This window comes from Dromiciops gliroides, chromosome 3, assembly GCF_019393635.1.
Source record: "Dromiciops gliroides isolate mDroGli1 chromosome 3, mDroGli1.pri, whole genome shotgun sequence".
NCBI lineage: Eukaryota > Metazoa > Chordata > Mammalia > Microbiotheria > Microbiotheriidae > Dromiciops > Dromiciops gliroides.
Window position 1 is genome coordinate 333,055,592 of NC_057863.1, and position 27,491 is coordinate 333,083,082.

Below are 27,491 nucleotides of genomic sequence, written 5' to 3' on the forward strand. Positions count from 1 at the left end.
TGCCTATTTCTTGACTTTGAACTTTATATTAAAATTCGACTCTGTTCCTGCTATGGGTGGTGGAGGGCTTTTTTACACTATTGTTTTCAGAACTAGTTCTGGGAATTTGGAAGTTTTTGGTGCTTCCAAGGTATTTTGATCCTAGGAGAGGTGTGATCACTGCTCTCGTGGCCTGTGCTCTGGTCTTTACCCAGGAAGACATCATGATCCCTTGGGAATTGCAATTAATACTGCTCCTTAGGGTCCCTGATCCCTTGAGACTGAAAATCTTCCCCTCTGCCCTTGAACCATGACTCAGAAATAAGTTTAGGCAATGAAGTGGCTAAACAGAGTTTAGTCCTGTATCCAGTGCTAGCACAGGGGTTCCTCATAATCTTTTTCTGACCAGTTGCCAAATCTCCTTATCTTCTCTGGCTCAAGATCTCCCAAAGCTTCTTTTGTTTCCGTTGCCACCATTAACTCTCACCACTAGTGTTGCATCCATGTGGGCTATGGACCATACTCTACCTCCTGTCATAGATCTCTCTTTCCAAACTTCTAAGGTGTCTTGGTCTGGAAGAATATCTCACTCTGACTTCTTGTTGGCTCTGCCACTCCAGAATTCAATTTGAAGTGTTATTTTAAACTTTTGTTTGGAGGGGAATGTTGGGAGAACCTGGCTAAATGCTTCCTCTATTCTGCCATCTTCACTTGTGCTGCATCTTAAAGTAAAAAAGGAATCCTATGAGGTGGAGGTTAGGAGAGAATCAGTTCAGACATGGGGGGTGGTTAATACAGAGGAATAGAGATGGGAGGTGGTGTGTGTGAAGACCAGAGAGAAGGTCATTTTGTCTAGATCACAGAATTCAGGGAGGAAGGGTGATGTACAATGAGACTGGAAAGATAAGTTGGGGCAAGGTTGCTAAGGACTTTAAAAACTAAACAAAAGAGTTTATCTTTGTTCTTAGAGGCAATAGGAAGCTACTGAAGTTTGTTGAGAAAAAATCATCAAAGCGATTCAATATCTTGAAAAAGTATAATAATAAATGCAATGTTTCATACCCAGGGAGCCTCCAGTTTTGCAAAGGAGTGATAGTAGATATCTTATCATCTCTTCTTTGGAGCCAAACTTATTCTTTGTAATCTTGTAACAGTCACAGATATGTTGAATTTGAGATGTCTTCAATACAACCACTTTGAAACATCCGATAGGCAACTGGTAATGGAAGATTAATTCTCTGGGGAGAGACTGGGGCTGGATTTATAGATTTGTGAGTCAGTGGTATGGAGATAATATTAAACCCATAGGAGCTGATGAGGTCACAGAGAGAGTATATAGATAAAAGAGAGTCTAGAATATAACATGGAGGGAACACCTACAGTTAGGGGGCATGATTTGGATCATGATCCAGCAAAGGAAACTGAAAAGGAGCAGTTAGGTAAAAGAACCAGCACAAAAGCCTTAGAGGATAGAGTATCTGAGAAGAGATAGTGCTCAACAATGTAAAATGAAGCAAAAAAGGTCAAGAAGAATGAGGAGTGACAAAAAGACCATGAGATTTGCCAATAAAGAGATCATTAAGAACTTTGAAAACCTCATTGTCAGTCAAGTAATGAAGCCAGAAGCCAGAATGCAATGGATTGAGAAGAGAGAAAAAAGGAAGTGAGGCAGGGAACATTTTTTTCTAGGAGTTTGGCTCATAAAGGAAAAAAACAACCATATAGGATAATTGTTTGAGGAGATGGTAGGGTCTAGTAAAGGCTTATTTTAGAGCTAGGGGGATACTTGAACATTTTTGAAGGCTCTTCGGAAGGAACCAGTAGATAAAGAGAGATCAAAGATTAGAAACAATGAGGGGGTATAATTGCTGAAGTTATAATCTGCTAGAGAAGATAGGATGATATCAAAGGCACATGTTGTTGTTTATCAGAGACAGGGGAAACAAGGAAAGATTAGGGGATGGTGAAAAGGGGTTTTGAGATTAAACAAGGGAGAAGAAGAAGTTCACATTAAAGGACCTCAATTTTTTCAATAAAGTGGGAAGGAAAGTTCTCAACTAAGAGGGTGGAAGGAGAAGGATGAAAAGTATGAGCAGAAAAGACATTTGGGAGAACTTTCGACAGGAGAGAGAGAATTAATTAGGGAAGAATAAGATTGTCTTGCTACAATGAGTTGAAGTTGTATAATACAAATTTATAATACACTTCATTGGAGAGTATGGCTACGTGACTCCTTCCAGCTCCATTCATTAGCACGTGAGTAGGAGCTGAGGAGTCAGACAGTGGGATTAATGCACTGCTGAGGTTTTGCAAGGGATGAATGTCACTAGGACAAAGGGGCAAGGGAGTAGAGAGTATTGGGCAGGAAAAAGTTGAATTGGCTAAATACGAAGTCAAGGTTGGAGTGGAGGGAGTGAAATCAGAACAGTACTTGAAAAAACACTGAGGAGTGGAGAGACTGGAGATCTGTAGTCTGTCGAATGTCTATAGTAATATATAGAATGAGTTGAAGAGGGGTAAAGAACAGGGAGAGGAGCGATTGTAGGAGTTTACAGTTAGAGGAAGGTCATTGCTCTTAAGGGAATATTTCTGGGTAGTGGCTATATCCACTGTGTTATCCCTGTGTACGGCTAAGGTGGAGTAAAGGAGTAAGTCATGGAACTTGAGGAGGGTGGGGAGTTTGAGAAAGGATCAACATGGATACTGAAGTCCCCTCGTATGAGAACAGAAGTTGGAGAGGAGAGGAAGAACCGAGTCAGGTGAACTTCTTGAGAAAGGAAGTAGAATAATTTGGGAGACAACTCAGCATTATTTTGATTGTGGGAATGCTTTGATGCTGTGAACTTCAAAGGAGGAAAAGTTAATAAGTGATGGTGAGAAAGGGAGAGTCTAGAAGTGGTAGAGCAGAGCAAGGAGTCTTTGGACTCCTCTTCCAGGAGCAGTGTGTCATGGGGTGTGGTTGAAGGTACAGCCAGGGATGGAAAGGAGGACAGGGATTTATTGTAATCAGGAGAGAAACAGATCCCTGTGAGAGCTAGTAGATGGAATAAGTGTGAAGGGAAAATGTCCAAGACAAAGGGACATTTGTTTATTATGGAACAGGAATTCCAGAGGGTACAGTGGAAGGGGCAAGCAGTATTGGAGTGATACATGGATAGGATATGGTTGAGGAAAACAGGGATGAGGGAACAGGAGGTGGGGGTGGGGATAGTTTTCTCTTATGGGACTGGTGATTGATTATTACAGGAATAGGAAGAGAAACAGGTGGTGGGAAATGCTTAGTCACAGGGGTAGTAGTGGGTAATAGATGAAAAATTTAGCTGACAATCATCAAGGGATGTTGTTGGTGAGCAAGGGCTAAGGATATAGGAGTTTAATAATTTGTTTGCTTTCTAGTCCTGTGAGAGGTAAAGGGGAATGGCTGTGGGGATCTTTATCCCCACTCTTGATCTCTGAAGGACACTGTGTTGGACCTGGGGCTTGGGTTCACTCACCTTGGTGCTGCTGCTTATTAGAACCTGCTGCTATGTGAGGGTTGGAGCAGGGCAGGAGTACTGGGTGAGTTGTGCTGATGCAGCCAAGTTTCTCTTCAAGGTTCAGTTCATGTCACATTTCCTATTGAAGATCTTCCCTGATTCCTATGGTTCTTAATGCTCTACATTTCTCTTTAACTAATCATGTAAATACTTATCCTTTTACATGCTTTATCCCTTAGGAGAATGTAAGATCTATGAGTAAAAAAAGACCATTTTTTTTGTTTTATCTCTTTATCTCCAGTTTTTAGAATAGTGCCTTCTACTTAGTTGGCACTCAATAAATGGTTATTGGATTGTTTTGGATGGTATTGGAATCTATTAGATAATGTGCAGAAGTGAGTCCCTGCCCTTGACTCTTTTTCTCCCTTTTTTTGGGGGGGGGCAGGGCAATGAGGGTTAAGTGACTTGCGCAGGGTCACACAGCTAGTGTCAAGTGTCTGATGCCAGATTTGAACTCAGGTCCTCCTGAATCCACAGCCGGTGCTTTATCCACTGTGCCACCTAGCTGCCCCTGCCCTTTACTCTTGAACTTATATCTCAGAGTCTCTGTATCCATCTCCCACCCACTCAACTTAGGGTGTTTTTCCTATATTTTATCCCTGGTGTAAACATCCCTAGTTATAACTCTATGTACCAGAGTATTTTCATCATTGATTTAGCTTTGAAAAAAATCAGTGTCACCTCCACAAAATGATGAGGCATTGGAGTAGGATTTTAGTGGAGTAGCATACTACTGAATAAAAAGCAGAAAGAGCAATGGTTCTGAAGTCAGAGGACCTGGGTTCAAATCCTATACCTGATACTATCTATGTGACCTTGAGTAAATAATTTAACCTCTCTGGGTCTCAGTTTCCTTATCTATAAATCAAGGCTTAAACTGGATGACCCCTGAGGTCTCTTTCGACTATGGATCTATAATCCTGTGTTCCTATGACATATAAATTCACAATTCCTGGATTTATATCAAGAATTAAGGTTGGTTCAGTGTAAGGAAAACTATAAATAGAAGAGAGTAAATTAATAACAAAACAAAGATATACATGATTATATCAATAGATCTTTTAAAAGTCTTTTTTTAAAATACAAAATTCAATCTTAATTCTAAAAATCATAGAGAGTTCAAGGCTCTGGACTTGCTAGAGCTCTCCAGTGATCAAGTTCTGGGGATTTGGAAGGTTTTGGTGCTTCCAAGGTGGTATGATCCTGGGAGAGGTATGACCACTTCTCTCCTGGCATGCACTCTGGTCTTTACCTAAGAAGGGCCCCTGATCCTTTAGAAATGGATCTTTCCATAATATGGTAAAGAATATCTATAGGAAACTAACATCCAGAACTAAATGTAATGAAGAAAGGTTAAAGGATTTTCCAAAACGATCAGTGGTAAATGATGTCCATCATGGTTACTGTTATCTGATATAGTAGGAGAAATGCTAGTAATAACATTGACAAGCATAAGAAATTGAGAACATAAATATAGACAAAAAACAGAACCATCACTTTTTGTATCTATTTGAAGAACCTTAATGAATCAACTAAAAATTAATTGAAACAAAAACCCCACCAAAGCTTCAGGATAGAAAATAAACCTGCATAATAAATGCTTAACATTTCTGTATATTATTAACAAAACCCAGCAGGAAGAGATAGAAAATTTTCATTCAAAATTACAGAACATATTCGGGAGTCTACCTAGCAAGCCAACACACAAGAACTATAAGAATGCAACTAGACAACACTCTGTAGAAATGAAGACCTGAATAATTGAAGATATTATTTGTTCATGGTTAGACTGAGCCAATATAATAAAAAAGACAATATCACCTAATTCAACATTCTTATTCGGTCCATATCAATCTAACTACTAAAGGATTACTTTAAAGAGCAAGAAAAAAGCCCCAGAGTTCATCTAGAGACACAAAAAGTCTAGAATCTAAAGAGAAATACAGAAAAACATGTGAATAAAGTCAAGCAATTCCAGATCTCAAACTATGTTACCTAGCAGTAATGCAACCTTCTCTTCATATTGATAAGTTCCAGGACTGGTCTACCATTTCTTGATTTCCAGACTTATTTCATTTCCAGCTCTACCCTGAACTCTCTGAACTCCATCTCCTTGCCAGCAGCCTTTTCAGGAAGCACCTACCTCTTTTTTGATTGGTGAGTCATATGGTATTTAGGTCATGATCATTTTATTCTCAACCCCACTTTGAACTCTCTGGACTTCTTTCTCTATCACCTTTCCAATAGGCCTTACCCACCCCACTCCACCCTGCTCTCCAGCTCCCTTTTATGCATTGTCTTCCCCCATTAAGTTCCTCAAGAATAGTAATTATCTATTTTTACTTGTATTGGAATCCCCAGCATTTAGTATAGTGCCTGGTACATGGCAAGTTATTAATAAATGCCCTATCTATCCAATCATCAAAAGTATGTCATGGGGCAGCTAGGTGGTGCTGTGGATAGAGCACCGACCCTGGAGTCAGGAGTACCTGAGTTCAAATCCAGCCTCAGACACTTAACACTTACTAGCTGTGTGACCCTGGGCAAGTCACTTAACCCCAATTGCCTCATTAAAAAAAAAAAGTACGTCACATTGGTTAAAAAATAGAAAGTTAATCAATGAAACAGTTTAGGTACATAACATACAGAAACCCAAAGGCTCCAACTGTTGGGATAATGACTCCTTCAGCAAAAACTGCTGGGGAAATTGTAGTCTAGCAGAAATTAGAATTAGAATTGGAATAACATCTCATACCGCATACCACTAAAAGCTCCAAATGGATGCATGACTTAGATATCAAAGGTCACATTATAAACAAACCAAAGGATTGAGGAAGGAAAAACCATTTCACGATTGGGGAAGGAGTTGGAGAAGAGAAAGGGGCTAACATTAAGGTTTTCAGAAAAAAAAAGGGACATAATAGCACTTAAAAATAGAATGGAAGGGCAGCTAGGTGGCGCAGTGGATAAAGCACTGGACCTGAGTTCAAATATGGCCTCAGACACTTGACACTAACTAGCTGTATGACCTTGGGCAAGTCACTTAACCCTCATTGTCCCACAAAAAAATTTTTTTTTAAATTGAATAGAAAGAAGGCCAGAAGGAAACACAGACAAGTAGTACGTGACATGTTGAATTCATTACATACTTAAAAGTAAGCTAGACATAACAGAGATTCAAGGTTTCAGGTACAGTTCTCTTTTTCTCTTCTTTGCATATGAAAATTCTCATTTTATCTGGCATTTTTGAAGTTGAAAATACAATAAATAAAATTTAAATTAGATTGAATTATCATGCAATAATTCATTTGGAGAAGCATTTGCTGCCAAATAGGGGGATTGTGATGGGTAGGAGAAGCTGACCAAGTCCCTGCATTTTAAAACTCCTGGAACTGACATAGAGAACTCTAATTCTAATTTTTTCAATGAGTGTCCCCTTGTTTATTGTGTAAACTGGAGAAAAAAATCACTTTAGCTGATTGAATTTCCCCCTGTAAAATGGACTTATTGTCCCTTCTTTGTCGACCTCATGGTATTATTGTGAGAATTAGGCCATGTTCCAATAAGACACATGATTGCAGAAATCCATTCATTGCAAGAAATGAAAAGAATAGAAGAGGCAAAATAAAGGATTGTATTGTAGAATATCATAAAAGGCAGATTATAGCATGAAAACTTCATTAATTATACCTAAAAATGTTAAACAAACAGCACCAGAAAAGATAAATTCTACATCTTGAATATTGAAGAAAATGGGGAATAAATGATGGGCTTGCTGGGGGTGGGGAAGGTATGTTCCAGGACAGGATGGGCTTAGCTCTAGATCCTAGAAAAAGCCAGTGACAACAGAGCATGAGGTCCTCTGTACCCCCCTCAGCTGCCAAGAATAAGTCTGCAGAAGCAGCAGCTATAGTGAGCCAACCTCTGACTCATTCTCCCAAGAAGGAGACACCTGTGGTTTTAGTGACTGGAAACTCCCTTTTGACTTTCTACTACCCCCCTTTAGATTTAAGGGATTAAAAAAGGTCATTTGAATTGAACTAAATTGCACATATTGAGGCTGGCAGCATTCCTTAATGTATGCTTAAAGTGCTGCAGTATATTTAAACTTCAAAACCCCCAAATAAAATGAACATTTCCATAGGCAAAGAACAAACGAAAAAAACCCAACAACAACAACAACAACAACAACTCTACCTGAAACCTTGAATTTCTATTATGTATAGCTGACTTTTAAGTAAGTATGTAATGAATTCAACATTCTGCAGCATTTTAACCAAGATTACATTATTTTGATGGTAGAGGGATAAAGCATTTATTAATTACTTGCCATGTGCCAGATGTAGGGGGCTAAGATTCTGGCTCCAGAAGGCAGATAGAATGATCATGAATGGGTAGAGATAAGATAGAGACTAGACCTATGATTTCATTGTTATAAGGAACTCTTTGGTGAAGAAAGATCCTCTACCAATGCAGGTTGACACCTTCTCTACAAGTTATGGTCTTAGAGAGTTGCCTGGAGCATGTAGAGGTAAAACGATTTGCCCAGATTCACATGGCTAGTAAGTGGAAGAAGCAAGAGCTGAGCCCAGGCCTATTCTACCTCTATCCACTATGGGATGGTGCCATTGCCAGAAACAATGGGTAAAATTGTCAAAAAGGCAAATTTGAGGTTGATGTAAGAAAAAATTTCCTAAAAATTAAAATGATACCAAAATAGAATGGAATGCCCTAGTAGGGTGTAGCTTCCTTCTAACTGAAGGTTGTAAAACAAATATTAGATAGTTATATTATTGGTTATATTATAGGGAGAGTTCTTGTTTCAATGTGGATTGGACTACATGGATTCTGAGGCACTTTCCAATTTAGAGATTTCTTCTCCTTTCCCTCCCTTTCTTTTTAATGGGTTAAAAAAAATTTTTAGAAGAAAAAAGCATTTTTACCTTCTTCCTCCCTCTACTCCCCCAAGAGAGTCTTAAAGCTGCTTTTTAGCATTATAAAATCCTCATGAAAAATACTTCACTTTGAAAAGAAGAACCCAAAAGCTTGTTTCAAATGAGGATTCTTGGGGCAAGCTCAGTTTCCCAGTGAATAAGCCCAAGGCAATAATCTTCTTCCTCCTTTTTTTCTGCCTCTTTTTCCTCCTCCTTATCTTCCTCAGTCTTCCTTCTCCATCCCTCCTCTTTCTTCCCCCTTCCATTTTCCTCTCTCCCTGACTGAAAGTGAAGTGGCTACTAATAGGCCCAACCCCACTGCTGAGTGGGACAGAAGCTTTGACCAGCTCCATTTCTAACCTGGGCTACTCTGCATTTAGGAAGCTTGGTGGCCCCCAGCTCACCAGGGCTCACCAGATTGTTGCTAGACTTAGCTTGGAAACCCCATCAACTTTAGTAACACACCCCAATTGAGAAATGGTCAAAGGATATGAATAGGGGGGTTTCAGATGAAGAAATTAAGGCTATTTATAGTCATACGAAAAAATGTTCTCAGTCACTATTGAATAGAGAAATGCAAATTAAAACCTGTCAGATTGGCTAATATGACAAAAAAAGGAAAGTGATACATGTTGGAGAAGATATGGGAAAATTGGAACACTAATGCACTATTGGTGGAATTGTGATCCAATCATCCTGGAGAGCAAAGTGTTATAAAACTGTACCTTGACCCAGCAATATCACTAAGTCTTTATCTCAAAGAGATCATAAAAAAGGGAAAAGGACCCACATGTACAAAAATGTTTATAGCTGCTCTTTTTGTGGTGACAAAGAATTGGAAATTGAGGCTATCAATTGATGCCCATCAATTGATTTTGATGGGAATGGTTGAACAAGGTCTGGTATATGAATGTAATGGAATGCTATTGTGCTGTGATGAGGAGACAGATTTCAGAAAAACCTGGGAAGACTCAAATGAACTGATGCTGAGTGAAATGAGCAGAATCAGCAGAACATTGTACACAGTAACAGCAACATTGCATGATGATCAACTGTGGAAGACTTAGCCCTTCTCAGCAATACGATTCAAGACAATTCCAAAAAACTCATGATGGAAAATGCTCTCCACATTCAGAGATAGAACTGTGGAGTCTGAATGCAGATTGAACCATACTATTTCCACTTTGTTGTTGTTTTTCTCCTTTCTTGTGGTTTTCCCCTTTTGCTCTGATTCTTCTTTCACATCATGACTAATGTGCAAATATATTTAACATGTTTGTGCATGTATAACCTATATCAGATTGCTTGCTGTCTTGGGAGGGGAGGGAGAGAGAAAAATTTGGAACTTAAAATCTTAAAAAACTGAATGTTGAAAACTATCTTTACAGGTAATTAGAAAAAAATAAAATAAAATACTATTTAAAAAAATTTAGTAGCACAGGATTCATCCCCAGCAACAGGGTGCACAGATGCGGGCCACAAATGTCATGACCACCATTCACATCCTTCTAGAACCTATAATTCTAATGAATATCAAAGTGAATTATAAACTATAAAGTGCTATCCAAAGGATGGGATTATTATGCAGCTTTGATTCAGACCCTATTTGCCTCACCTCCAAACTTCCCAGATTACCTTCCTATTTCTGTCGCTCAGTATTCCACCCAATAAACCCTCTCCTCCAGCTAGCCTCGTTGTCTCATAATTTATGCCCTCTCCTTCGATCTCTTTTAATATCAGTCTCCATTTTCTAATCTTTTCTTTCTTTCTTGGGAACAAGGGAAAGAACAAGCAAGAAAGATACAATGACTTTGAGCTAGAACTGAGAAGCCATGGATTTGCTTCAGAAAGCCAGACTTCCCAGGGAGAAGAATGGGCTGAGGGAGAAGTGAAAGACTCTTCATACCTCATTTTCACTGTGCTAAGTGTCAGCCTGAAGCTGACAAGGGTCAGAAGCTGAGAGTGACTGGGGAAAAAGGAGGATCACAAGAAATGCTGTGGATGCTTTAGCTCACCACAGATGGGGCCAAGGTAAGTTAAAATGAGCACAGGGCCTGGCACATGGGAAGCACTTAAATGCTCATTAATTTGACTTAAAATGAGAGGTTTTTATTCAAATAGACACAAAAGCTCAAGCTTAAAGTAGAGATTGTTAATAATAATGACATAAGGGGCAGATAGGTGGCACAGTGGATAGAGCACTGGCCCTGGAGTCAGGAGTACCTGAGTTCAAATCTGGCCTCAGACACTTAACACTTACTAGCTGTGTGACCTTGGGCAAGTCACTTAACCCCAATAGCCCCGCCCCCCCAATAATGACATAGCCCTTTAAAGCATGTTTTTCCTTACAGCTTTGTGAAGGTAGTTGAATTATTGTTATTGTTGCTATTATTGTTATTATTACCCATATTTCATAGATAAAGGAATATAGTCTATTTTTTTTTTTTGGTGAGGCAATTGGGGTTAAGTGACTTGCCCAGGGTCACACAGCTAGTAAGTGTCAAGAGTCTGAGGCCAGATTTGAACTCAGGACCTCCTGAATCCAAGGCCGGTGCTTTATCCACTAAGCCACCTAGCTGCCCCTCGGAACATAGTCTAAGAGAAGTTCAGTAAATAAAGCAGAGTTGCTTAGACCTGGTCAGACTTGGGATTCAAACTTATGTCTGACTCCAAGACCAGGGATCTTTGCTCTACTACATGCCACCTTTATATATTTCTCAAATAATTTATGCTATTATAATTCACTGACTGTCCCCCATGCCTGAATTTTTCTCCCTTCCTATGTGCACCCCCTGTCTTTCTTTGGGACCCAGCTAAAATTCCATCTTCTACAAGAAGTCTTTCCTGATCCTCCTTACTAGTAAGTTCCTTCCCTCTATGGATTATCTCCAGTATATCCTGTCTGTATCTTGTTTTTACATCATATGTTGGCATGTTGTTTCCCTCATCAAAATGTGAGCAGCCCCAGTGCAGCTTTGTATCCCCAGTGATTAGCACAGTGACTGGCATATAGTAGATGCTTAATAAATGCATGTTGACTTGGAAAAAAAAAGGATTATATGATCTCTTTGGTTATCCACACTATGTGCAAAGCACCCCCATTCACCAGGAGATAGCTGAGCAAATGGTAGGTGTGTAGTACCTAAGCAGAAATAAAATTTTATAATAAATTTATTAATATAAGAAATCATAAGAAAGAAGATCTTGTAACATATGAAATAAGCAAAACAAGCCAAAACACTGGCATGTCACACTCTGTCCCTTAGTCTATCATTTCTTTTTTTTGTTTGTTTTTGTTTTTTGTTTTTTTAGTGAGGCAATTGGGGTTAAGTGACTTGCCCAGGGTCACACAGCTAGTAAGTGTTAAGTGTCTGAGGCTGGATTTGAACTCAGGTACTCCTGACTCCAGGGCCGGTGCCCTATCCACTGCGCCACCTAGCTGCCCCTATCATTTCTTTTTTAAAAAAAAGATAAGATTTCAATGTATATCACAAAAGTTCACAGTTTGTTATACAATGCTCTTTCATACTCTACTTTTTATATTGTATATTGAAATGTTTGTGTCTGTTGATGATTAATTTCATAATAAAGTAAATCCAAACCTTAAAGCGATGGCTGATACCTTTCTTACCTCTCAGAGCTCACTATTCTGTTCACTGGCAGCAATCAGACCCTTAATGAATCAACAAGCATCAACTATGAGCCAGGCACGGCTTGAGGTGCTGAGGATGCAGAGACAAAATGTCTCTCCTTCCCTATGGGGAGAGACAACATGGACAAATATAAGTATGGGATTAGGGACTAGAATAGCAAATTCATTACTATAGGGATCTCCCAGGTGAGGAATTTCCTCTGCCAAGGCAGGTTAGCATTCTTTTTTTTTTTTTTTCCAATTTATAGTCTTAAGAGAGTCACCTAGGGGAGTGAGAAGTCAAGTGATTTGTCTAAAGGCATATATTCAATATGTGTCAGAGACAGAAACGGAACTGATGTTATCCTTTCACCTGTCAGAGATGAGAACTTGAGCCTAGGTTCTCTCGGCTTCAAGGATAGCTCTATATCCACTATATCAGGGCTTCTTAAACTTTTTCCATTTGCAAACCCTTTTTGCTGGAGAAATTTTTATAGAACCCTGGGTATATCGGATTATAAAATAGATATAAAAATCAAACATTTACTACCAAATTTTTCATGACCCCCACATTCTCCCTCTTTCCCTCTCTTCCTCCCTCTCTTCCTCCCTTCCTCTCTCTCTTCTTTCCTCTCTCTCTCCCCCTTCCTCTTTCCTCCTCTTTCTCCTTCCCTCCCTTGTCTTCTTTTTCTTCTTTCTCTGTCTTTCTCCTTCCCTCCTTTTTCTTCTCTTTTCCTTTCACTCCCTCTCCCTTCCTGCCTCCCTCTTTTTCTCTCCCCCTCTCTCTTCCCCCATTTAGAAGTCTCTTTCTCTTTCTTCTTCACTCCTTTCTCTCCTCTTCTCTCTGTCTCTCTTTCTCTCTCCCCCTCCCCTCTCTCTTTTTCTCTTTATTTTCTTCCCTCCCTTCTTTCTCTTCTCTTCTCTCTCCTCTTTCCCTCTCTTCTTTCTTTTCCCAACCTTCTCTCTATAAGCATATATACATACATGCATGCATACATATACAATACAAGGTAATTGGGGTTGAGGATAGTATTAACGGTTGGAAATATTAGGATAGACTTCATTATAGTAAGTAGTGTCTGAGTTTTGAAGGAAGCTAAGAAGTGGAAATGAGGAGGGAATGAATTCCAAGTAAAGAGCAAAGTTACTGAAAACTCATGGAAACAGGAGATTGATAGGAGATTTTGCAAAGAATAAGAAGACCAGTATTGCTGCACTGCAAGATTCAGGAAGTAGAGTAATATGTAATAAGACTGGAGAGGCAGGTTGGGACCAAGTTCTGAAAGTATTTAAAAGATAAATGGGGGCAGCTAGGTGGTGCAGTGGATAGAGCACCGGCCCTGGAGTCGGGAGTACCTGAGTTCAAATCCGGCCTCAGACACTTAACACTTACTAGCTGTGTGACCCTGGGCAAGTCACTTAACCCCAATTGCCTCACTAAAAAAAAAAAAAAAAGATAAATGGAGGAGTTTATATTAGATCCTAAAAGCAATAAGAAACCATTGAAGTTTCTTAATCAAATCTGATCAAGGGAAGTGATTATGATTGGTTCTGTACTTCAAGAAAATCACTTAAGCAGCTATATGGAGGATGGTTTGTAGTAGGGAAGACCCTTGAGTCAGGGACACCAATTAGAAGTCTATCAAAATAGTCCATATGAGAGGTGATGAGAACCTGAACTAGGGTGATGGCCACTTGAGAAGAGAGAAGGGGATGGATACAAGGGATGTTGTGGAGATAAAAATAAACAAGATCTGGCAACTCACTGAATATTTTGAGTAAGAAGAGTGTGAAGTTGAGGATGATATCAAGGGTGTGAAAATGGGAGAATTGAAGGATTGTGGTACCTTCAACAGTAATAAGGAAGTTTGGAAGAGGAGTATATTGGGGTGGGGGTGGTGAGCTTATGTTTTAGACATATGGAATTTGAGTTACTTACATCACATCCTGTTTAAACCATCCAATAGGCAGTTAGAGATGTTCAACTAGAGCTCAGGGAAAGACTAGAGATAGATGTATAGATTTGAGAGTCATCTGTATAGTAAAGATCCTTGAACATCTCTATTTGAGTGTCTCATTAACAACTAAGATTCAATTTGCAGAAAACTAAGCTCATTATCCTTTCCTCATGCCCAATTGACTAACCAGTGCCACTTGTCCCAGCATCCCCTTATTCCCTCAGGCTCACAATCTTGTCCTTATTTTTACTTCGCTGTAACCTTTACCACCTATAGCCAGTTAGACACCAAGTATCATCACTTCTTCCTCCATTATGTCTCTTAAATAGAATTCTGGGCCTGGAGTCAGGAAGTCTCATCTTTCTGAATTCAAATTTGTCCTCAGACACTTATTAGCTGTGGGCAAATCACTTCACCCTGTTTGCTTCAGTTCTTCATCCAGCTCTGGAGAAGGAAATGGCCAACCCCTCCAGTATCATCGCCAAGAAAATCCCAAATGGGGTCTCAAAGAGTTGGACATGATTGGGAAATGATTATTATTGTGTATGTTTTGGTGTTATCATTAAGTGGTTAAAGGAAAGATATATTTGTCCTTTGAGAAGCATATTGATATGGTGGGACTGGAATTTGGGTAAGACTATGGAGGATAAAGGGAGATCCTAGTGGAGTCAGAGAAAGAGATAACCGTTTTGAATAGACCTATGCAAATAAAGGCAGAGTAAGAATAACTATGAATAATTGTGTGAGTTTTAATTAATTAATCCTCTATAGGAATTTAGTTAACTGAGAATTAACCAAGAAAATCATCAATGTTTGTGAGTACAGCCAATACTGAACATGAACCTGAAGCTGTTGAGAGGATGTTGGAATGGGCCTAGGGGTTGGGACATATGCAGAAATTTTTGACAGAGTTTGAAAATTGTGGGCTGAAGACTGAGAACAGAATTTTTTTCTTACTTAATTTAAAAAAAATAATTTAGGGGACAGCTAGGTTGGTGCAGTAAATAAAATATCAGCCCTGGATTCAGGAGGACCTGAGTTCAAAGTCAGCCTCAGACACTTGACATGTATTAGCTATGTGACCCTGGGCAAGTCATTTAACCCTCATTGCCCCACCCCCCCAAAATTTAAATTTAATTTTTTCATTTAACAAAAACCTCTTTTTTCTTCCTCTTATCTCCCTCCCTACATTGGAAAAAAGTAAAGCAAAACCCTTGTGATAAGTATATGCCAGCAAAACAAATACCCACATTGGCAATGTCTGAAAAATATGTCTCATTTTGCACCCCAAGACAATTGCCTCTCTGTCAGTAAATAGGTAGGACTCTTCACTGTTGGTCCTTTGCAATTATGGTTTAACCTACTTAAATTAGTATAACCTTTTTTCAGGTTAAAAATAAACCAGCATATTCTAGAATAATTTTGAAAGCTGCCAGAATCTAGTTAGGGGACAAGGAGAGAGGGAGAATTTATTAGGAACTCTGTGGAAGCTAGAAAGCCAGGAGGTCCCTTGAAGCAGGATTGATAAAGCAAGTTAGAATATCTGGACTAGGTTGAACAGCAAAATCCAAACTGGGAAGTGACAAAGGTCTTAGTAACTGGCTGATGGGGACATAAAGACAGATACATTTGAGTAATTCGCTCAGGTAAATTAAAATAGAATTAGCACTGTAGTTTTAATAGTGGAAGGCATAAATATTCTAGAGGGTAAGGAGCTAGGATTACAACCCAGAATCACCTACCTAGCAAAACCGAGAATCCTTCAGGGGAAAAAAAAATAGACATTTGGGGAAATAGAATACTTTCAAGCATTCTTGATAAAAAAGACCAGAGCTGAATAGAAAATTTGACTTTCAAATACAAGACTGAAGAGAAGCATAAAAAGGTGAACAGGAAAGGGAAATCATAAGGAACTTAATAAGGTTAAACTTTTTGCATTGCTACATGAGAAAATGAAACTTGTAACTCATAAAACCTTTCTCTTTATTAGGGCAGTTAGAAGGAGTATATATAAACAGAGGGCACAGAGGTGAATTGTATATGAAGGAATGATATCTGAAATAGTAAAATTAAGGGATGAGAAAGAGGAATGAATTGGGAGAAAGGGAAAGGGAAAGGTAGAACAGGGTAAATTATCTCACATAAAAGAGGCAAGGAAAAGCTTTTACAGTGGAGGGGAAGGTAGGGGAGGTGGTGAGGGGAGTGAGTGAACCTTACTCTTACCAGAATTGACTCAAAGAAGAAATAACATACACTCTTAATTGGATATAGAATTCTACCTTACCCAACAGGAAAGTAAGAGGGGAAGGGGATAAAAGAAGAGGGGGTGGTGGTAGAGGGGAAGGCAGCTTGGGGAAAGTGGTAGTCAGAAGCAAATATTTTTGAGGAGGGACAGGGTGAGAGAGAATAGAATAGAAAGAGAATAGAATAAATGGGGAGGGAGAGGAATAGGATGCATTTAGCAATCATAACTGAAAATTTCTGAAGCAAGTTTCTCTGATAAAAATCTCATTTCTCAAATATATAGAGAATTGAGTCAAAAACAAGATCCATTCCCCAATTGAAAAATGATCAAAAGATATGAACAGTTTTCAGAGAAGTAATCAAAGCTATTTATAGCTATATGAAAAAATGCTCTAACTCACTATTGATTAGAGAAATGCAAATTAAAACATTTCTGAGTTACTACCTCATACCTATTTAGATTGGCCAATAGGAAAGAAAATGAAAATGACCAGTCTTGGAGGGGATGTAGAAAAAAATGAGACATTAATGCACTGTTGGAGTTCTTTAGAACTATTTGGAGCTATACCCCCAAATCATGCATACCCTTTGACCTGGCTATACCAGTACTAGGTCTGTTTGCAAAAAGAGATAACAAACAAAAAGGGAAATGATCTATATGTACAAAAATATTTATAGCAGCTCTCTTATGGTGGCAAAGAACTGAAAATTGAGGGGGTGCTGATCAATTAGGGAATGGCTGAACAAATTGTGCTATGTGATTGTGATGGAATACTTTTGTGCTATAAGAAATGACAAGTAGGACGCTCTCAGAAAAACCTAGAAAGGCTCGCATGAGTTGATGCAAAGTGAAGTGTACTGTGTGCAAAGTAACAGCAATATTGAAGATGATCAGCTGTGAATGACTTAGCTATTCTCAGCAATACAATGATTCAAGAGAACTCTGAAAGACTTATGATGAAAAATGCTATCCATCCCCAGAGAAAGAACTGATGGTATCTGAATACAGATTGAAGCATACTATTTTTTACTTTATTTTTCTTGAGGGTTTTTTTGTCTATGTTTTCTTTCACAACATGACTAAAATGGAATGCATGACTACACATGAGTAACCTATATTGAATTGCCTTGCCTTCTCAATGAGAGGGGTAGGGAGGGAGGAAGGGTGAAAATTTGGAACTCAAAGTTTTAAAAACAAATGTTAAAATTTTTTTACTTGTAACTGGTGGAAAAAATACTAAAATACTAAATAAAATTTTTAAAATGAAAAAAATAGTGGAAGACATAGGGGAAGATATTTGCAGGGGTGGGGGGAAGGAGAGTTCTTTGTACCCTTCAAATCATTCAGAATCAGTTTGTGACTGATCATTCTGGTGATATGCAAGGTTGGGACTTGCATTGTTAGAGGCCATTTCCTTATCTGAAAATTCACTATACCAATGAAATCATCAATGAAAAGGGACACCTTCTATCCAGTTCCTAACAATTGTAACTGAATCCCAGAGAGGAGAAGTGATTTTCCTAAGTATCCAGTATGTGGGGGCAAAGGACTAGAACCAGGTTTCCCACCTCTTACTGCCATCATTTTTCCACTACCCTGAAGTCTATAGCATATTATAGATTTAGAGCCAGAAATACCCTTAGAGTCATCTAGTCCAGTGCATCATCTCAGAGCAAACTGGGACCTGGAAAGGCTGATTTACCCAAGGTCACAAAGCTAACAATTGGCAGAGTTAGGATTCAAACCCTATTAACTGCTGTTAATAAGTTAAACACTGGAGTTAAACACAGTTAACTTTTAACTAGTTTGGGGAGGGGAAGGGCTAATTCTCATGTCTGCATCAGTAATCTTGCCTTACTGGGCCATGACATCAACACGGTCTCTCTGGACTAGGATATCACTGTCTTCCCTCCACTGACAATAACCTCAAAGCATCATTGTCACAGCCACTGAACAGTTTGCAGGGTACCACCTTTAGCTCTCCATCTGCACTAGGAATCTCTTTACTTTTTAATTTTAAAATTAGTTAATTCTTATACCTATTGTTGTATTTTTTAGATATTCTTTTGGGGGGGGCAGGGCAATGAGGGTTAAGTGGCTTGCCCAAGGTCACACAGCTAGTGAGTGTTAAGTGTCTGAGGCTGAATTTGAACTTAGGTCCTCCTGAATCCAGAGCTGGTGCTTTATCCACTGTGCCACCTAGCTGCCCCCTGTTGTATTTTTTAAACTAGACCTGTGATTTCACCAATGTAAGGAGTTCACATCTGGGGAACTTTCTCCAAAATACTGATTGACTATTCCTTTGAAACTTATAGTTTTAGAGTTTCACAAAGATATACAAGCCTTCCTGACTCCAAAACTGGCTCTCTATCAACTATGTTACTTGCTCTCACTGTATTATTTTATTCATGTCTTCATGTCGTCTTATTTGTATAATCTCTTTGTGCTGGCTGAGGTAGTAAATGGTCACATGGCTGGTTTATGTATAGCCAAAGGGCATGTAGGGAAAGGAAGATGGCACTCAAATGACGGGTCTGTGGGTATGCAGGTTTGTCCTCTGGTCTGTGGAGCCATAGGCCCCTTGTGGAGGTTGTGTGACCAGGGCAGTCATAATAATAGCTGACATTTATCAAGTGCTTGAGAGCTTACACAACACTTCCATATATATTATCCTATTTGATCCTCATGACAACCATGAGTTGTACAAATATTTTTATCTTCATTTACATAAGAATAATTCAGAGAGATCAAGTTACTTGCCCAAGGGTCAGATATCTATTAAATGACAAAGCTAGAACTTGAACCCAGTTTTTCCATCTTCAAATATAGTGCTCTTTCTACTATCCCATGTTATACAAGTCGTTCATTGCATACTTCCCTAAAGCCTTGGATTCCTCCATTCAGATAAAATCCAGTATTAGTGGTAATTGTTGTTCGATTGTGTCCACCTCTTCATGACCTGATTTGGGGTTTTCTTGGAAGAGATACTGGAATGGTATACCATTTCCTTCTCCAGCTCATTTTACAGATGAGGAAACTGAGGCAAATAGGGGTAAGTGACTTGCCCAGGGTCACATAACTCAACTAGTAAGTATCTAAGGCCAGATTTAAATTCAGGTCTTCCTGACTCCATGCCCAGTTCTCTATCCACTGGGTCACTTAGCTCCCATAAAATCCATTAGAAAGTTAAGTAAAGGGGTGGCTAGGTGGCGCAGTGGATAAAGCACCGGCCCTGGATTCAGGAGTACCTGAGTTCAAATCTGGCCTCAGACACTTGACACTTACTAGCTGTGTGACCCTGGGCAAGTCACTTAACCCCATTGCCCCGCAAAAAAAAAGGAAGTTAAGTAAATATATGATGAAGATAATCTATTTTTGTAGGAAATAGCATTAATTTATGTCTTAGATCTCTTTTTCCTCTGTCATACCTCCAAGCAGAGGAACAGAGAGGAGTTGATTATTGGGAATACTCCTGCCTAAATCTTTGCATTGTTCCACAGTTTCTTTCAACCTTACATTTCTTAACTGCTTACTGTGAGATGGATACTATGCTGGGAGTTACAGTTACAAAGACAAAACAAACAAAACAAAACAAACAAAATCTTTGCATTGATCCATGGTTTTGCTTTGTTTGAGTTATACTGTGAGATCTTAGGATCCCCTAAGTCCAACATCCTTCCTTTTAAAGAGCAAATTCAATAGCCAGATCCCATGTTCCTACCAACATCCTAAGCATCCCTTGCATGACACATGCCAGCTGGCCAGAAGCCTTCAGCAGAACCTCAGCCCAGTAACACTAAACCAAAGTTTTGATAAAGCAAGAAATCAAACATAGCACTCCTGTCATTTAATAAGGCCACTGTCAGGGAGCAAAGGCAGGAATGATCTAATTACATTTAAAGGGCCCTCAAATCTCCTGGATCATTAATATGTAGAAGTCCACCAAACCTTTTTCTTTCATCCCTGTGAAGGATTTGTCATTTTCAGTCATTAGATCATTGTCCCTTGCCTGGGGCTCCAAGTATACTGAATGTAACTTTGATCTCTAATTATTTGGGTGACAGAATTTGGTTTAGAAAGTGTTCTTTTATTGCTTTCCGGCACATAATTATCTCAAATTAGGTTTGCTAAATATTTCTTGGCAACATCTTTAAGGGACCTGATATGGCGTAGATACTAGAGATTTAGAGCTTAGGATAGTTGAAAGAACAGTAGTTTTTTTTTTTTTTATTAGTGGACTTGGGTTTGAATCCTAACTCTGCCAATTGTTAGCTTTGTGACCTTGGGTAAATCAGCCTTTCCAGGTCCCAGTTTGCTCTGAGATGATGCACTGGACTAGATGACTCTAAGGGTATTTCTGGCTCTAAATCTATAATATGCTATAGACTTCAGGGTAGTGGAAAAATGATGGCAGTAAGAGGTGGGAAACCTGGTTCTAGTCCTTTGCCCCCACATACTGGATACTTAGGAAAATCACTTCTCCTCTCTGGGATTCAGTTACAATTGTTAGGAACTGGATAGAAGGTGTCCCTTTTCATTGGTATAGTGAATTTTCAGATAAGGAAATGGCCTCTAACAATGCAAGTCTATACCTTCTCAGAGGGTTGCCCAGAGAATTCAGAAGTTAAAAAATTTGACTCACAGAAGCAGAATGAGTCAATCAGGATTTACTCAGACTTATCTTAAAGTGAGGGGTTAGATTAGTCGATCTGTAAAGCCCCACCTTTTATTGTGGTTGAATCATTCTAGTTGCATCTGGCTCTTTGTGACCACCTTTGGGGTTTGCTTTCGAAGATGCTAGAGTGGTTTGCCATTTCCTTCTCCAGCTCATTTTACAGATGAGGAAACTAAGGTAAACAGGGTTATGTGACTTGCCCAGGATCACACAGCAAATAAGTGCCTGAAGCTGAATATGAACTCAAGATGATGATTCTTCCTGACTCTCAGCCCAGTGCTTTAACCACTCCACCACCTAGCTGCCCGGTTTATTGATGTTTTGTACTTTACCTCTCCTTATTTGCAAAAGGGGATAGTAATACATTCCCAATTTACTTCACTAGAGAGCACTTTGTTAAAACCAAATGAAGAGTATGCACAATGAAATTAGAGTTAAAGGGAAAGGATAATATAATGAAACTATACACTGTGTAATGAGTTCTAATAACTCAGCTTAGCCCTGGAGAAAGAATGGAAGATTTACCTTCTTCCTTTCCTTGGAGAGGTGAGGGACTGCTACAATCCAGTGTCATACCTACTCTCAGATCATAGAGGTGTTTGAAGATGACTGATCTAGACTCAAGAATTAACCCTCCCATACCCCACCCCTAACTTTTTTCCCTTCTTTGTAACAAAGGAACACTCAATGGGTGAAGGGAGGGAAGAGTATATTAAGAAATGATGGTGATGTAAAAACAAAAGGTATATCAAGAAAAAGAATTTTAAAGTGTCTTACAAGCTTTAAAGGGTTATAAAAGCAGAGAGTGATTCCTTGTAAGCAGGAGGTGAATCTTTAAGCCCCTTCTCGCTTTAAGAGCTAGAATTCAAAATGAATTCTTCAAAATAGATTCTTCTCTTAAGCACCCTCCCTCACAATCTATCTTGGTGATATTATAGTTTGTTTAGGAAATCTGTTTGGGGTCCCAGAGAGTGCAGAAATCATTTTATACCATCTCTTCTCCCCTGACCCCCAATCCCACCATCCTCATTTCAAATGTGCCAAGTCAAGTTTTAAAGATCTGGTGTCCTTTGATGTCTGAGAACAAAGATTGAATTGGCTTAGGCCTTCCCATTTGAAAAGTCTTACCTTAATCATACATCCCTTGCAATGACATCTACCACACGTGGGTCTCCTGGCTTTGAGAAGTCGATGAAAACAGAGGCAAGTTCCCTAGGGGAGGCAGAGAATAAGGAGAGGCTGAGAGAAAACTTCTGCAGAAATAGCTCAAGTGCCTGGATGTTAAAAATAAAACTATATCACACTAGGCAATGTGACCAGGCTCAGCTTACGGGCTTTTTCCTTCCCCTGTATTTACTAACAGTCTGTTACAACTAGGTTGTTCTTTAACAAGGGAATCTGGATGGAAAGAGCAGCTGTTTTCTATCAGTGGTCTTTGCCTGGAGAATGGAGGAGAAACTCTGCAGGCAGGTCATTTATTAAATACACTGCCCTCCAGTCCCAAAGGCCTCTCTGTGCCCTCAGCAGACCTTAGCTCTTCATTGCTGGTATATCAATCAGTAGGTGCTGCTGGTCTAATTTTAACTGTGCTTTTTTGTTATTGGCTGAAGCTGCAACTAGAAGAGATGACATGTCATTCTGTTTCTCCCGTTTCTTCTCTGGAAAGAAGTTGCTATTGTCCTCTAGTCCTCTCTGCTTGGGGGAAGGATTATGATTTTTTTAAAAACCCACAAAAAACAACCTATCTTGAATTTATTCTCTTTATATTTATTCTCTCTATATGCTTACATATGCCCTTATTGTTTCCCTGGTTACCATACAAGGAGGGGTTGTTTCATTGATTGTCTTTGTATTTCTGGTCCCCAGCACAGTTCTGGGCACATAGTCAATTGATTGGTTGATTGACTGTTTGCTAGCATGAGGAGAGAGAAAAACAAAAAGTTAAGATAGGATATAGTCCCTACCCTTTAGGAGCTTTAGAATCCTTATTTAGTGAGGGATGTGTGAGATATATGTATGCATGGATATATACATATATGCATGGATTTATATGCGAATCACTTTAACACAATATGAGTTAATTGCATAAACGTGTAGCTGGGTGTGAAAGTTGTTTGAATGAGGCAGCAAAGTTCATCTGGTGAACTGTTAGGAAGGGAAGCATAGGAATCTCTCTCTCCTCTGGCCCCCACCTTTGGAATGTGAGTCAGGCATGATCTACTCTCTAATCTCCACCCTCATTTCCATCTTGGCAGAGGGGTTCCTCTAAGCATTCACTGAAGGGGAACAGTGGAGAATGCAGCACGATTTAAAGAAGAGTTCCCCTTCCCCCAGACGGCAAAGATGACTGGTTTGCTTTCACTTAAGGGAAAACCCTGGATTCAGGTTTTATACTGCTTTGGGATTTTTATATAAAAATATTTTAAAATTAATAAGATTGACTCTCATAAAGCTCCTGAATCCCCAGTCAGGGAGATTTACTTTGCTCCCCCAGATTCAGAAAAAAAAAATCTGTTCGTTCTTTCTCTCTCTGTCTCTCTCTCTCTGTCTCTCTCTCTCTGTCTGTCTGTCTGTCTCTCCTTTCTCTCTTGGTCTTTCTGTCTCTGTCTCTTTATTCCCTCACTGTCTTTCTTTTTGTTATTCCTTAGTCATAAAAAATGAAGCACACAGATAAGAAGCAGCTCCGATCAATCACTGTATATACCTGGAAAATTAAAACCTAATTAAGTGAAAATTGTAAACAAATTTTGAACAAGAAAACTTTGGATTTAACATCTGCTGCCTGACCCAGGAAAGGGAAAAGGAGAGACAAGGTATGTTACCCTTCTTTATCAGACCTCGCAGAGATAAAAGTTTCATAAGCTTCAGTCTACTTGAGTCACACTCATCCTTAGGGGCTTGAAAGTTAGAAGTAGCTACTCAAACACCAGCTATGCCAGGCACCTCTATGCCCTTCTCTGTCTCTGTCTCTTGTAAAGCCCTTGGTCAAATTCTTCTTTTAAAAGTCATGTGCTTAGGGCTTCTCTATTATCCATGTGTCCTGGTTCTTATGATGTTTCCCCTCTTGCACTAGGGGGAAAAACAACAACATTGTCTTGTTAAGACATACTCAGTTGCTACATCTTTCAGAGATTCTCCCAATGAGGACTTTCCACTTACAGAGAATTGCTCTTCAGTAGCCTGCGGCAAGAATGAAACATGCCCTGTGGCAAGGTTTCAGTTGGGGAAAATTATTAGTGATTGGCAAGATTAGTCTTTCTAGAGAATATAGCATTGGATTTGGGTTTTAAAGGAAGGACAGGAGTTCAACAGGTGAGAGGGAAAAGGGGGAAGGGGGTGAGGCATTTCAGATATTAGGAAAAGCATGAAAAGAGCATGAGAGAAGGGATCATTGTTGTTTGTCCTTCATTCTTAAAGAAGACCAATGACATCACGAGGGTCATGTCTTGACTTGTGAGTAAATTGGAGTTTTAAAAAAAAATTTAAACAAATACAAAATGAGAAAAAATGTTGTCACATACACAGCAGGACATAGAAGATTCAATATTAAACAATAAAGTTCCTTTAAGAAAACCTATATAATAAATACTATCTGTTGTTTTTCAAATCTGCCCAGCTTTTCTTAGCTTCCTTGTTGGTTTCTTTTGTTCTCTGACATGTACTTTACTTTATTATTTTTCCCCCTTCCTCCTCTCTCCCCCTTCCCTAAAGAAGGCTGCAATTAAGCATGGATATATACACATATACATAGATATCTACCTTCTCTGAAAGTGAAACAGATGATTGGAAATAAACATAGTATGGTCTTACATATATGTGCATGAGTGTATGTCTGTATATGGATAGATTTGGACTTGTAAAGGAAGATGACTTTCCATGCCTTTCCAAGTCAACCAACTCATCATCTCCTATACCACAGCAGTACTCTAACTCAATCCCTCCCACCCACCTCCCCACCCCACCCCGTGGCCCCAGTTTTCTGCATTCCTTCTATTCTTGGCTACATGGGGTTTATTTATACAAGAAAATTTTAACTTAAAATAATCAAATGCCATGTTTCCCATATAGCCTTTTCTGATTTCTCCTTCGGCAATGTCCTCTCCTCTCAGATCTTACGTGTCTTCTGTACTTGTCTAATGTAACACAGAATACCCAAGTCCCCACTTTAAAGTCAGGCATGTTACATTGGATTCCTGCCCCAGGGTTCTCCAGTACCCTTAGAAGACCTTGGGATGTCTAGGCTCTCTGCAAATGGCACCAGTACCCATCGATGGTGTGACCCCAAGAATGGGGGAGTCCCCTATGCCCCAGTTCTACTTAACCACTAACAGTAGGATTAAGGTTTTGGTGGAGCAAGGAGGGTTAAGTGACTAGCCTAGGGTCACACAGCTAGTAAGGCTAGATTTGAACTCAGGTCCTCCTGAATCCAAGGCTGTGCTTTATCCATTGCACCACCTAGTTGTCCCAGGATTAAGTTTTACAAAGGAATATTTACTTTAAAAATATTTATTTCCAAATATACAAAAATATTCCCCCAATATGTGGGAGGCATTATCCTCTCCTCCCCCCATCTCTGGGGAGGAAAAGGGGATTAGGTTTATAGCTCAGTTCCCATAGAACACAGTCCTAGTTCTAAGTTCAGAGCTCCCCTCAAGCTCCAGTCCCAGGCACCCTAGCTTCTGCAGGCTTCCATGCCTGGCTGGCTGGCTGGACCATCCTTTTAAGTATGCTGGCTCCAAGGTCATCTCAATTCAGTGGGGATCATCTCTGGCATCTGAAACTGGGAAGGACAAATGACACAGAACAGATACAGGCAGCCCCAGGGCCATTTCTTGGAGTTGAGGTAAAAGAAGAATAGCTGGGGAAGGAAGGTCCTTCCTTTTTCACTGGTTCACAGGACAGATATAGTGGGATAACCAGATGGAGATGTAGTATAGGAAATTGGAGATGACAGAGCTGGAAGATACCTTAGACATCATCTATTTACCAACATTTTTGTATAGGAGGACTATCTTAACCCCTTCCCCAACACAGGTTGGGCTAATTTTTCCTTAAAAGGAAGATGTGGTTGACTTTAAATGCTGAGTCATTTTTAGACTGAGTACAAAGCAGTCATAATGAGCTGGAGTGGTTTTCTTGCTTGGTGGAGGACCTCAGCTGAATCAGCTCCAGGGGTTTTCTATGCCTGTGCTTGTTGAATAAGTGAATGTCGTTTTGTTAAATGTTAATTGTTAAATAACCTACATGTGTCTCATTTTGTTCCAGAATTGAACTTAAATTACCAGAGGACTCAGGCCTAGCAGGAACAGTGTCAGCGAGTGGTCAATCTGCCTCCCTAGGAACCATGAAGGAATTTCAGTCAATGCTACCTTAGCCTGATATTATACATTTTAAGCCTCTAATCCTAATTATGGGATAGAAGACTATGTGACATTGGCTTACAAAGGAGATGCTTTCTTGGGGTATAAAGGATCCTAGGATCCTCGTGATGCCTCTGTTCTTGTAAGATAGAATAATGAAGGGGGCAGCTATGTGGTGCAATGGATAAAGCACTGGCCCTGGATTCAGGAGGACCTGAGTTCAAATCCACCCTCAGAAACTTGACACTTATTAGCTATGTGACCCTGGGCAAGTCACTTAACCCTCATTGCCCTGAAAAAAAATAAACAAACAAAATAAAAAATAAAAAGATAGAATAATGGAATATCAGAATTGGAATGTAGCTCTTGGAAGGAACCTCCAAGACTTGTCTGACACATACCTGACCAAGAATGTTCCCTATAACACCCAGGATAAGGGTCATCCAATTTTGCTTGAAGACCTGGAGTAAAGAGGAACCCATTTCCTCTGGAGGCAGCCCATTCTACTTTGAGAAAATGCTAGTCGTTAGGAAGTTATTCCTGATATCAAGCCTCTTTTACCCTTTACTCCTGGTTCTTCCCTCTGGGGTCAAGCAGTGCAGATATAAATCCTCTGTTTAAAGTTTAAACTTAGTGTGTCGAGTTTTGTTCGAATCACAGCCTGGCTCCTTCCTCCCTTTTCAGCCTTGTCACATTCTACTCTCCTCTGCACACTACACACTTCCTTCCAAGTTACATTATATTTCCCCTGTATGTTCCATGAACTGAGGAAGAGGAAGGAAATGATAATTTTATTATATATTTAAAAGAAATAGCAAGTAGTACATAATAGATTTGCGGTTTCATGTGCAATCATCTTTTTTATTATACCATGTTATGGAAATGCTTGTTTTATTCCATAATTTTAAAATAAAATAAATCTAAATATATAAACTGTGCTAGGTTTATATGGTGACTGATTAACTGAAGTTGGCCTCTAAGTGAAGGAAAAACCAAGCTAAGTCCCAGAGAAGAGGTTATAAGGCATACATAACTCTACCCTTGGAGTAGAAGGGGGTGTATGTGTGGGAAGTGGTGTGGATAGGTGAGGAAATTCTACTAGGACAGAATATTCTCTACAATATCAGATAAGTTTTGTAAATCAGATATTTTTGCTTTTCTTTGTCACAGGAA

At 39.4% G+C, this 27,491-nt stretch overlaps 1 protein-coding gene and 1 long non-coding RNA gene across 3 annotated transcripts in view; one reads left to right on the forward strand and one right to left on the reverse strand.

Moving 5' to 3' along the window:
* FBXO40 (F-box protein 40) overlaps window positions 1-27,491 on the reverse strand; it is a 52,827-nt gene that overhangs the window by 24,851 nt on the left and 485 nt on the right. Inside the window, exons 1-2 of one of the 2 annotated variants that reach the window (XM_043998612.1) lie at window positions 22,087-22,256; window positions 12,081-12,204 (exon numbers count right to left, since the gene is read on the reverse strand). Coding sequence is in view for 1 of the 2 variants with exons in the window: in XM_043998611.1 (XP_043854546.1) it covers window positions 22,087-22,170 (84 nt within the window). In the remaining variant the exon portion in view is untranslated. Of the gene's footprint in view, window positions 1-12,080; window positions 12,205-22,086; window positions 22,257-27,491 lie in introns of those variants that run through there. The other variant, XM_043998611.1, reaches the window with a different exon arrangement.
* Window positions 23,222-27,145, forward strand: LOC122751536. Its single transcript, XR_006355793.1, has 3 exons — window positions 23,222-23,343; window positions 23,607-23,771; window positions 26,224-27,145. It is a non-coding gene; the product is annotated as an uncharacterized LOC122751536 (long non-coding RNA).